Source organism: Chiloscyllium plagiosum, chromosome 11, assembly GCF_004010195.1.
Source record: "Chiloscyllium plagiosum isolate BGI_BamShark_2017 chromosome 11, ASM401019v2, whole genome shotgun sequence".
Taxonomy (NCBI): domain Eukaryota; kingdom Metazoa; phylum Chordata; class Chondrichthyes; order Orectolobiformes; family Hemiscylliidae; genus Chiloscyllium; species Chiloscyllium plagiosum.
Window position 1 is genome coordinate 93,835,250 of NC_057720.1, and position 11,703 is coordinate 93,846,952.

Genomic DNA, 11,703 nt, shown 5'->3' on the forward strand with positions numbered 1-11,703 from the left:
TTCAAACCTCTCCTTATAGCCCATGCCTTCTAATGCAGGAAGCATCCTCTTCAAAGCCTCCACATTCTTCTTGTCATGTGGTGACCAGGGTTGAACGCAATACTCTGTGTGGTCTAACCAAAGCCTTATAAAGCTGCATCCTGACAGCCTGACTCTTGTACTCAGTGCCCTGACCAATAAAGGCAAGCATGCTGTACACTTTCATTACCACCCTATCTACTTGTGTGCGCACTTTCAGGGAGCTACGGACTTAAATCCCAAGATCCCTCTGTACATCAAAATTGTTCAGGGTCCTGCCATTAACTATGTACTTTCCTTTAACATTTGATCTCCCAAAGTGTACCACCTCACACACTTGCCGGATTAAACTCCATTTCTCTGCCCATACCTGGAACTGATCTATATCCTGTTGTATCCTTTGACAACCTTCTACACTATCCATCGATATATGTGTCGTCTGTGAACTTATCAACCTACCCATCTACATTTTCATCCAAATCATTTACGTATATCACAAACAGCAGAGGTCTTAGTACAGTTCCTACAGGACACTACTGTGCACAGACCTCCAGCCAGAAAAGCAACCTTCCACCATGACCCTCTGCCTTCTGTAGGCAAGCTCGTTCTAAAATCAGAGAGATCATTGATGATATCCCAAACATAATCTAAAGGTTCTCTCTGATACCATTTAGTTTATTGCACAATTCTAGGAATCACTTGGTCGTATCAAGAACAGCAAGGAGTTACAGAGCAGCTGGACTGATATCCTCTGTTTCAAAGTTATTAAGGTCTTTTTATTTCTTTATTTTACTAATTTATTCCTACAATTTTGGCCTTAATATGGCGCCATAAGTGGTGACTTGTAAAACCTTTCACTGTATTCTTGTGACAATAATGCCAATTCTAATTCTAATGGGGTGGCTGTCCAAACCCAGATTTTGAGCTGCTGTGTACCTGTTCATGATGATTTTTGTCAAATGACTGATCAACAGCCAATATCTACAAAAGGAAGGGTTAGAAATTCTGCTGTACTCGCACAAAGTCCATGTTGGACCACCCTTGCAGTTTTGACGTGATCAAATCTGGGCTCCACACTTCAGGAACAGAAAGAACACAGCCAGGATTAATAAGAATGATATCTGGATGCCAGGATACAAGGAGATATTACACAAATGAGGCTTGTTCTCCCCAAATACATGACCTCCCATTTCTTCAGATTGAATCCCATTTGCCCCTTCTCTGCCCACTTAGCCAAACCACTGGTATCACCCTGAGGTTTCTTTACACATTCCTTTCACATTGTTGCTCCTGTCTGTTCTGTTTTGTCAGTCTTTGCTGTTTCTTTATGCCTTTACCACTCTAATACTTTCAATTTTGTTGGTTTCCATATTCTCTTCCCTCCTTTGTAATTTTGGGTCATTTTTGCTCTTGTCCCTGTGGATTATAAACCCGTTCAGTATCTCATGAGGTTCCTCTTTCAATACCTCCAACTGATCATCCGTCCCTATCCCCATTAACAGATTCTCTCAGAACACTCTCTGTCTCAGTCTGCTGGAGTCAGCCTGATCGAAATCCTGAATCATAGGAGCTGTGTCACGTTTCTCTCCTCCAAGGATCACATTGAACTCGATCATTTTATGTAATAAATCTATAAATGCTCAGCAATATTAGGCTGCTCCCTAAATTTGGCTCATTACTCATGGTCGATTCTAATACAGCCTGCCCTCTGCTGTCTCTGGGATGTATTGCAGTGAAAATTGATCCTGAGTGGCACACACTCCAGATAACAGTTTGTTTATCTCAGTGAATCTGAAAGTTAAAATCCCCCGTTAAAACCACCCTGACCTTGCAACCTCTGACAGCTGCTAGCAGGGTGTCCTGTATTCAACCCGCATGACAGGCTGAAAGCATTTTCCACCTCTTCAATCTACCCATAGATTTTGTGATTTGGAGATGCCGGTGTTGGACTGGGGTTTAGAAAATTAAAAATCACACAACACCAGGTTATAGTCCAGCAGGTTTATTTGGAAGCGCTAGCTTTCAGAGCGATGCTCCTTCATCAGGTGCTTGTCAGGTGGACTATAACCTCGTGCTGTGTGATTTTTAACTTCACAAATTTTGTGCTGTCGACCTCTCATTTCTCATCATCAAAGTGATTCCAACCTTCTTTCCCTCCACTGTTTCCCCCAATCTTTCCTGGTGGATTCAATTCTCAGTCCTGACTGTCAGTGTTTCAGTAATAAACCCTCCAAGTTAGGCCTCCACCTGAAGTTCACTTTGTGTATCCTTTACTTTGAAAAGGAATGGTTATTTACCTCACATGCCCTGACCCGACCTCCTGCTCAATAGTCGGACTCACAGATTTCTTATTCTTTTACTCTCCTGGCATAACGCCTTCACATCCTTGAGCTTTCTCTCTCCCACTGGTGTTAAACAGTCAGTCTCTGTCTGTTAGCTGTGTTACCACACCGGGTAAACTCTTCTGCTAATTTCAACCTGACGCACAGGGAGGCTCACCTCACGCTGTAACCTGTTAAATTTCAAGAGGCAAAGAACTAGGGAGATTTAAACAATCCTTAGATAAGCACATGGATGATGATGGGATAGTGTAGGGGGACAAGCTGAGAATAGTTCACAGGTTGGAGTAGCATTGAGGATCGAAGGGCCTGTTCTGCGCTGTATTGTTCTATGTTCTATCCCAGAGGTCACTATTTTAAAGTAAAAATTAACAATTTTATTCTTTAGGTCCAATAGAGAACATTAAAACAATAGCTACTTAGAACTCCTTTCTCTTAAACCTATCTTTCACCTCCCACTCCACAATACTTGTCCAATTAAAAAAAAATTAAGATTTACAAAAAATAATCACATTTCAAAACCAGTCAGTTTTGTTAATTCTCCTTTGCGGAGTTTCCTCTGTGTTTTCCTGGGTCATCTTTTCTTTAGACTTCTGCTGCACAACTTTTCTTATGGACAGATACCTTTCAGAGAGCTAGTGGGCTAGCAGTCTGTACCTATACCTCTTTGCAGTTCTCCCCCAAAACTGTTCCAGTTTTATACCCCAAAACATCAGATCATTTCATTGGTTTGATGTCATCCCAAACAGCAAAATTCAAATTCGATTAGATTTTGATATCGGGGGCATCATTTAAACTGATTAGCTGAATTTGAATTTGTTTTTGTTCCATGGCAACGCAACTCCAGCTATTTGTTCCAATGAAGTGTTACATTTTTAAATTGTTCAGTACACTCTGTGCTTTCAGTCAGTCCTTGCTAGCTTCCTCTCTGTCTTAAAGGTACAGTACACACCGACACCTTCATAACAGCTGTCTCCATTCCCTTCTGTATGTTACTAAACTGTTGCTGAGGAGATGGTGGATGAGGAATCTAGAGGCCCAGGTGAATGCTTGTGGGGAAATGGGTTCAAACTCCATCGCAGCAGCTCGGGACATCTCATGAAATAATGTGGGAATTGGAAGCTCAGCTCAGTCATGGTTCCCATGACAATGAGCTGTCTGGCTCACCAGTTTCCTTTATGAAGGCTAACCTTATGTTCTGACCTCCACGTGTCTCCAGACCTCTACAGCAATGTGCATGATTGCCCTCTGAATGGTGCTGGGAGCCCCTCAGTTCAAGGACAATTCGGGTCGGGGAACAAATATTGGCTTCCCCCGTGATGCCCAAATCCCTTGAAAGAATAGGTTTGATGCCTTCCTACTTCTTCCATTCACTAATTCATTGAAAATTACTCTCACACACTCCTGGCTGCTCTCCCACACTCTCCCTTCTATAGGGTCGAAATGAACTAATACTGTGTTGCATCAGTCATAGGTCACAGCAAGTCCTGATACCCCCTCACCCCAGTCCTGACCAACCTTCTTTGACTCCAGCAATGACTTGATTTTCAAATGTTAATACCTGTTTTCAAATCCCTTTATGGCTAAGTCACTTCCAGAGAATCTCTCCCCCTGTCCCACAAATCCTCCAGACTATCTCCCCTCCTATAATTCTGCTGTGGTTTACAAGGATGTTGCCAGGGTTGGAGGGTTTGAGCTATAGGGAGAGGCTGAACAGGCTGGGGCTGTTTTCCCTGGAGCGTCGGAGGCTGAGGGGTGACTTTATAGAGGTTTATAAAGTCATGAGGGACAAGGATAGGGTAAATTGATTACTCTCAGTCAAGTTGGCATAGGGAAGGAGGAAGTGTTGGGTATTCGAAAAGGCATTAAGGTGGACAAATCCCCAGGACTGGATGGGATCTATCCCAGGTTACTGAGGGAAGGGAGAGAGGCAATAGCTGAGGCTTTAACAGATAACTTTGCAGCATCCTTGAAAACGGGGGATGTCCCAGAGGACTGGAGAATTGCTAATGTTGTCCCCTTGTTTAAGAAGGGTACCTAGGATAATCAAGGTAATTACAGACCTGTGAGCCTGATGTCAGTGGTAGGGAAGCTACTGGAGAAGATACTAAGGGATAGGATATATACCCATTTGGAAGAAAAGGGGCTCATCATTGATAGGCAGCATGGTTTTGTGCAGGGAAGGTCATGTCTTACAAACCTAATAGAATTCTTTGAAGAGGTAACAAAGTTGCTTGATGAGGGAAGGTATGTAGATGTCACATATGTGGACTTTAGTAAAGCGTTGATAAGGTTCCCCATTGTAGGTGATGAAGAAGGTGAAGTCGCATGGGGTCCAGGGTGTACTAGCTAGATGAATAGAGAACTGGCTGGGCAACAGGAGATAGAGAGTAGTAATGGAAGGGAGTTTCTCAAACTGGAGACCTGTGACCAGTGGTGTCCCACAGGGATCTGGAGACCTGTGACCAGTGGTGTCCCACAGGGATCTGTGCTGGGACCACTGTTGTTTGTGATATACACAAATGATCTGGAGGAAGGTATAGGTTGCCTCATTAGCAAGTTTGCAGATGACACTCAGATTGGTGGAGTAGCAGATAGTGAAGGAGACGGTCAGAGAATAGAGTAGAATATAGATAGATTGGAGAGTTGGGCAGAGAAATGGCAGATGGAGTTCAATCCAGACAAATGCGTGGTGATGCATTTTGGAAGATGCAATTTAAGAGCGAACTATATAGTAAATGGAAAAGCCCTGGGGAAAATTGATGTACAGAGAGATCTGGGTGTTCAGGTCCATTGCAGTGGTGTCCCACAGGGATCTGTGCTGGGACCACTATTGTTTGTGATATACACAAATGATCTGGAGGAAGGTATAGGTTGCCTCATTAGCAAGTTTGCAGATGACACTCAGATTGGTGGAGTAGCAGATAGTGAAGGAGACTGTCAGAGAATAGAGTAGAATATAGATAGATCGGAGAGTTGGGCAGAGAAATGGCAGATGGAGTTCAATCCAGACAAATGCGAGGTGATGCATTTTGGAAGATGCAATTTAAGAGCGAACTATACAGTAAATGGAAATTGCTGGGGAAAATTGATGTACAGAGAGATCTGGGTGTTCAGGTCCATTGTTCCCTGAAGGTGGCAACACAGGTCAGTAGAGTTGTCAAGAAGGCATATGGCATGCTTTCCTTCACTGGATAGGGTACTGAGTACAAGAGTTGGCAGGTCATGTTAGAATTGTATCGGACTTTGGCTTGGCCACATTTGGAATACTGCGTACAGTTCTAGTCGCCACATTTACCAAAAGGATGTGGATGCTTTGGAGAGGGTGCAGAGGAGGTTCACCAGGATTACCTGGTAGGGAGGGCGCTAGCTATGAGGAGAGGTTGAGTAGATTAGGATTATTTTCATTAGAAAGATGAATGTTGAGGGAGGATCTGATTGAGGTCCACAAAATCATGAGTGATATAGACAGGGTGGATAGCAAGAGGCTTTTTCCCAGAGTGGGGGACTCAATTACTAGGGGTCACGAGTTCAAGGTGAGAGGGGGAAAAGTTTAAGGGAGATATGCATGGAAAGATCTTTCTGCAGAGGGTGGTTGCTGCCTGGAATGTGTTGCTAGTGGAGGTGGGAGGGACGGGAACGATAGCATCACTTAAGATGTATCTAGACAGGTACATGAAGGGCAGGGAGCAGTGGGATACAGAGCTTTAGAAACTAGGCAGCAGGTTTAGACAGAGGATCTGGATCAACGCAGGCTTAGAGGGCCGAAGGGCCTGTTCCTGTGCTGTAATGTTCTTTGTTCTTTGTTATTCTTTGAAATAGGCAAGTTTTTTTTCCCTGGGTTTGGGGAGTCCAGAACTAGAGGACATAGGTTTAGGGTGAGAGGGGAAAGATATGAAAGGGATCTAAGGGGCAAGCTTTTCACACAGAGGGTGGTACGTGTATGGAATGAGCTGCCAGAGGAAGTGGTGGAGGCTGGTACAATTACAGCATTTAAAAGGCATCTGGATGGGTATTTCAAGCAACAATTTGATTTCAGATAGTCAACATGGTTTTGTCAAGGGCAGGTCATGTCTCATCAACCTCATTGAGTTTTTTGAGAAGGTGACCAAACATGTAGATGAGGGTGGGGCAGTTGATGTGGTATACATGGACTTCAGCAAAGCCTTTAATAAGGTTCCACATGGTAGGCTGTTGGAGAAAATGCAGAGGCATGGGATTGAGGGTGATTTAGCAGTTTGGATTAGAAACTGACTTTCTGAAAGAAGGCAGCGAGTGGTGGTTGATGGAAAATATTCAGCCTGGAGTCCGATTACTAGTGGTGTGCCACAAGGATTTGTTTTGGGACCACTGCTGTTTGTCATTTTTATAAATGACTTAGACGCCGGCATAGGTGGATGGATCAGTAAATTTGTACATGACACTAAAGTCGATGGAGTAGTGGACAGTTTGGAAGAATGTTACAGGTTGCAGGGCAACTTGGATAAATTGCAGATTTGGGCTGAGAGGTGGCAAATGGAGTTCAGTGCAGCTAAATGTGAGGTGATTCACTTTGGGAAGAATGACAGGAAGGCAGAGTGCTGGGTCAATGAAAAGATTCTTGGGAGTGTGGATCTGCAGAGGGATCTTGGTGTCCATGTACATAGATACCTGAAAGTTGCCACCCAGGTGGATAGTGCTGTTAAGAAGGCATACGGTGTGTTAGGTTTCATTCGTGGAGGGATTGAGTTCCAGAGCCGCAATATCATGCTACAACTATACAAAACGCTGGTGCGGTCACACTTGGAATATTGTGTCCATATTTCGGGAAGGATGTGGAAGCATTGGAAAAGGTGCAGAGGAGATTTACCAGGATGGTGCCTGGTGTGGAGGGAAGGTTTTATGAGGAAAGGCTGAGAGACTTGGGTCTGTTCTCATTGGCAAGAAGAAGGCTAAGAGGGGATTTGATAGAGACATACAAGATGATCAGAGGATTAGATAGGGGGTGGCTCAGTGGTTAGCACTGCTGCCTCACAACACCAGGGTCCCAGGTTCGATTCCAGCCTCAGGTGACTGTCTGTGTGGAGTTTGCACATTCTCCCCGTGTCTGCGTGGGTTTCCTCCCACAGTCCAAAGATGTGCCAGTCAGGTGAATTGGCCAGGCTAAAACAATGCCCATAGTGTTAGGTCAGTTAGTCAGAGGGAAATGGGTCTGGGTGGGTTACTCTTCGGAGGGTTGGTGTGGACTTGTTGGGCTGAAGGGCCTGTTTCCACACTGTAGGGAATCTAATCTAATCTTACCTAAAATAAGCACATGGGTGATTTTGGGATAGTGTAGGGGGACGAGCTGAGAATAATTCACAGGTTGGCGCAATGTCAAGGGCCGAAGGGCGTGTTCTGCACTGTATTGTTCTATGTTCTATGACTAGGAAGGGTTTAGAGGGATATGGGCCAACTGCTGGCAAATGGGACTAGATTAGGTTAGGATATATGGTCGGCATGGACAAGTTGGACCGAAGGGTCTGTTTCTGTGCTGTACAGCTCTGACTCTTTGCCCTCTCGTTTCGAGATGGTGCAGATAGAGGTGATGGCATACTGGGATTATCTTGGGATGAATAAATCAGAGACCAAGGCTACTATGGGGCAGCATGGTAGCTCAGTGGTTAGCACTGCTGCCTCACTGCGCCAGGGACCCTAGTTCGATTCCATTCTCGGGTGCCTGTCTGTGCGAAGTGTGCACATTCTCCCCGTGTCTGCATGCGTTTCCACCCACGATCCAACGATGTGCAGGTTAGTAGGATTACAAGGATGGGTCTGGGTGGGCTGCTCTTCAAAGGTCGGTGTGCCCCCTGAAATGGCCCAGCAAGCCACTCAGTTCCAGGGCAATTAGGGATGCACTACAAACTATCCTTCCTGATGAAGGGCTTTTGCCCGAAGCGTCGATTTTCCTGCTCCTCAGATGCTGCCTGACCTGCTGTGCTTTTCCAGCACCACAGTCTCAACTCTGATCTCCAGCATCTGCAGGCCTTACATTCGCCTACAAAATCCCCAGCCACATCCCAGGAACAAAATGGGAAAATTTCCCCGTCAAATGCTCCCCACCTCACCGCATTCTATTATCCAGATTAATGTTCTAGATTAATGCCACAATAAATTAATGATGAAGATTATTTGTATTTCCCTTTTAGTTCGTATTGGGTTGTGTTTGTTTTTATTTTCCCACACATTGACTTACACTAAGAATCACACACCGAACAAGAACATTAAATGCCTTTGCATATTTGACTGTCATCTCAATTCACCAGAAATAAACTTCACCGAGTTCATGGTTTGATTTGAAAGTGAAACACTCCCCCCGTCGGCTCCGACCCTCCCTGCCATCTCCTGAGGAGTTCTGTTCAATCTCTCTCCTTGACTCACACATCCTCGCCTTCAGTCTCAGTCTCTGACTGCATACCCGCAACTCCCTCCGGAATTCCCTCGGGTCCACGCTTCCTTACTGCCGGAATAAGCACTGCAGTGGCATACTCAACAGGTCGAGATAGCGCCCGTGGGAAGACGCAGAGTTAATGTTTGAATCAAACATAACTCCCCTCTGGATGCGAAGGAAGGTAGAAGTGTGGTTTTTAACCTGAGCTCTGTGACTCTTGGAGAAACAGAGCCCAGTCTGGACCGCAGCAACAATGAGTCACTTTTGGATGCATTTTTTCTCAGAGTTTCTCTTTTAGAGTCTACTCTCTGACCCTGGCTTTCTCTAGCTACTCTCTTTCCACTCCTCTGTCCCTTCCTCTCTCTCTGTTCCCCTCTCTCTCTCTCTCTCCATCCCTCTCATCTCTCCGACCCCTCCCTCCCCTCTCCGTCCCTCCTTATTCTGCCGAGCTTCGCCGACCTCACCCCACACCTGGACCCTGTCCCCGTTCTTTTCTGACTCCTTTCCGTCCGCCTCTCGCACTGTCTCCCGTCAGGCCTGTGCTCTTGTGCTGTTTCTGTGATGTTGAGGTGAGGGCGATCTGTGGGGCGGGAGGGGAGCTGTGAGATTCCGGGAATGTTCCAGCAGTCTGAGTGAAGCTCTAACCCGTGCCTTGTGTTCCACCGTAGGTTTACAGATTGTGCTTAAATCCATCATCAAGGCGATGGTTCCCCTGCTGCAGATCGGCTTGCTGCTCTTCTTCGCTATCCTTATGTTTGCCATCATCGGCCTGGAGTTTTACTATGGAAAACTCCACCTCACCTGCTACACCAATAACAGTGGTGAGTGTCCTGGGAAACCAGCCGCATACATACAGTGCCTACTACAAGAGCAGGTCAGAGACTAGGAATATTGCAGTGAGTAACTCACCTCCTGACTCCCCAAAGCCTGTCCACCATCTCAAAGGTCAGGAGAGTGATGGAGTAATCCCCACTTGCCTGGACGGGTGCAGCTCCAACAACATTCAAGAAGCTCGACAACAGCCAAAACTAAGCAGGCCACTTAATTGGCACTACATCCACAAGCATCCACTCCCTCCACCACAATAGTAGCAGTGTGTATTATCTACAAGTCGCCTTGCAGGAATTCACCAAGGCTCCTTAGGTAGCGCCCTGCAAACCCACGACTACTTCCATCTGGAAGGACAAGGGTATCAGATGCATTGGAGCCCAAACTCTCATCCAAACCTGATTTGGAAATATATCACCGTTCCTTCACTGTCGCTGGGTCAATCTCCTGGAATTCCCTCCCTATGGGCATTCTGGGTCAACTCACAGCAGGTGGACTGCAGCGGTTCAAGAAGGCAGCTCACCCCCACCTTCTCAGGGGGCAACTAGGGACGGGCAGTAACTGCTGACCCAAGCAGCGACACCCACATCCCATGAAAACAATTTTAAAAGCTTTGCATCTTCCGAAATTCACTTGAGCAAATGCCTGCCTATTCAGAAGAAAATAAAGTTTTCAAAGGAAATCTCTAAGTGGGGTCAGTGGTTCAGAGTCTTGAGGTCAGGAAATTTGAGCACATAACGAGTGCAAACCCCATCTACGCCCCTCCCCCGCCACCAAAAAAACATGATGGAAATAAAAGGTGGTACATCATGACACTGACAAATCACTCCTGTGCCCTGATCAGTTCCCATCGTTTGGTCAGCATCAGTACAGGCGAAAGTGAGGACTGCAGATGCTGGAGATCAGAGTCTAGATTAGAGTGGCGCTGGAAAAGCACAGCAGGTCAGGCAGCATCCGAGGAGCAGGAGAATCGGCATTTCATGCAAAAGCCCTTCATCAGGAATGAGCTTTCCTGATTCCTTGTTCCTGATGAAGGGCTTTTGCCCGAAACGTCGATTTTCCTGCTCCTTGGATGCTGCCTGACCTGCTGTGCTTTTCCAGCACCACTCTAATCTAGCATCAGTACAGGTTAAACTCTTATTGCACAAGGTGGGGGTGGGGGGTATCCTTGTGGGATCTTGCTGTGCTTCAGTTGGCTCCAACTCATATTTCCGTCAGGTGGGGCAATCAGAGTTTCCTGAGTGGGTAGAAGGGAAACATGGAGCATAAATGGATCAGTCGTGCTCTCACTGAATGATAGAGCAGACGGGCTTAGTGACCCACTCATAACTGAAGGATGCTGTGAATTAGAAATGAAAACAGAAGTTGCTGGAAAACCTCAGCGGGTCTGGCAGCATCTGTGGAGAGAAATCTGAGTTAATATTTTGGGTCCAGTGACCCTCCGAACTGATGGTAGTTAGGAAAATGTTGGTTTATATGCAGAAGATAGGGTGGGGGGAAGGATGTAAGGAGTAAACAGCAGGTGGGGATAGAGACCATAGAGAGAGAACAGTTGGAGAGACAAAAGAGTTGATAACGATCTGGCTGGGAGGGTGAATAGCTGTAAACACACTCTATTAGAGGCTAACATTACGTGGTGTGCAATGGCAGGCGATGTGATAAGGTAGATGGGCAGGTGTGTGGGGTAGCAGGCTAGGACATACAGGAGTTCAGGCCCTTAAGTTATTGAGCTCAACACTGAGTCCTGAGGGCTGCAGGGTCCCCAAGCGGAAAATGATGTGTTGTTCTTCCAACTTGTGCAGCAAGCCTGAGACAGCGGTGTTGGCCAAGGAACAGGGTGGGGTGTTAAAGCGGCAGGCAACTAGAAGCTCAGGGGCTTTTTTTACAGGCAGAATGTAGACGTTCTGCAAAGAGGTCATCCACTTTATGCTTTGTTCCTCCAATGTAGGGCAGGTCACATTGTGAGCAGCGAATTCTTTGAGGAGGTGACCAGGCATGTGGAAGAGGGTAGAGCAGTGGATGTAGTGTACATGGATTTTAGTAAGGCATTTGATAAGGTTCCCCATGGTAGGCCTATGCGGAAAGTCAGGAGGCATGGGATAGAGGGAA

The 11,703-nt window shown here is 46.1% G+C and overlaps 1 protein-coding gene across 1 annotated transcript in view; it reads left to right on the forward strand.

The window, feature by feature from the left end:
- The window catches only part of LOC122554086 (probable voltage-dependent R-type calcium channel subunit alpha-1E), a 169,915-nt gene that overhangs the window by 59,102 nt on the left and 99,110 nt on the right, over window positions 1-11,703 (forward strand). The window contains exon 4 of the mRNA XM_043698538.1: window positions 9,435-9,587. Coding sequence (XP_043554473.1) covers window positions 9,435-9,587 — 153 coding nt within the window. The remainder of the gene's footprint in view (window positions 1-9,434; window positions 9,588-11,703) is intronic.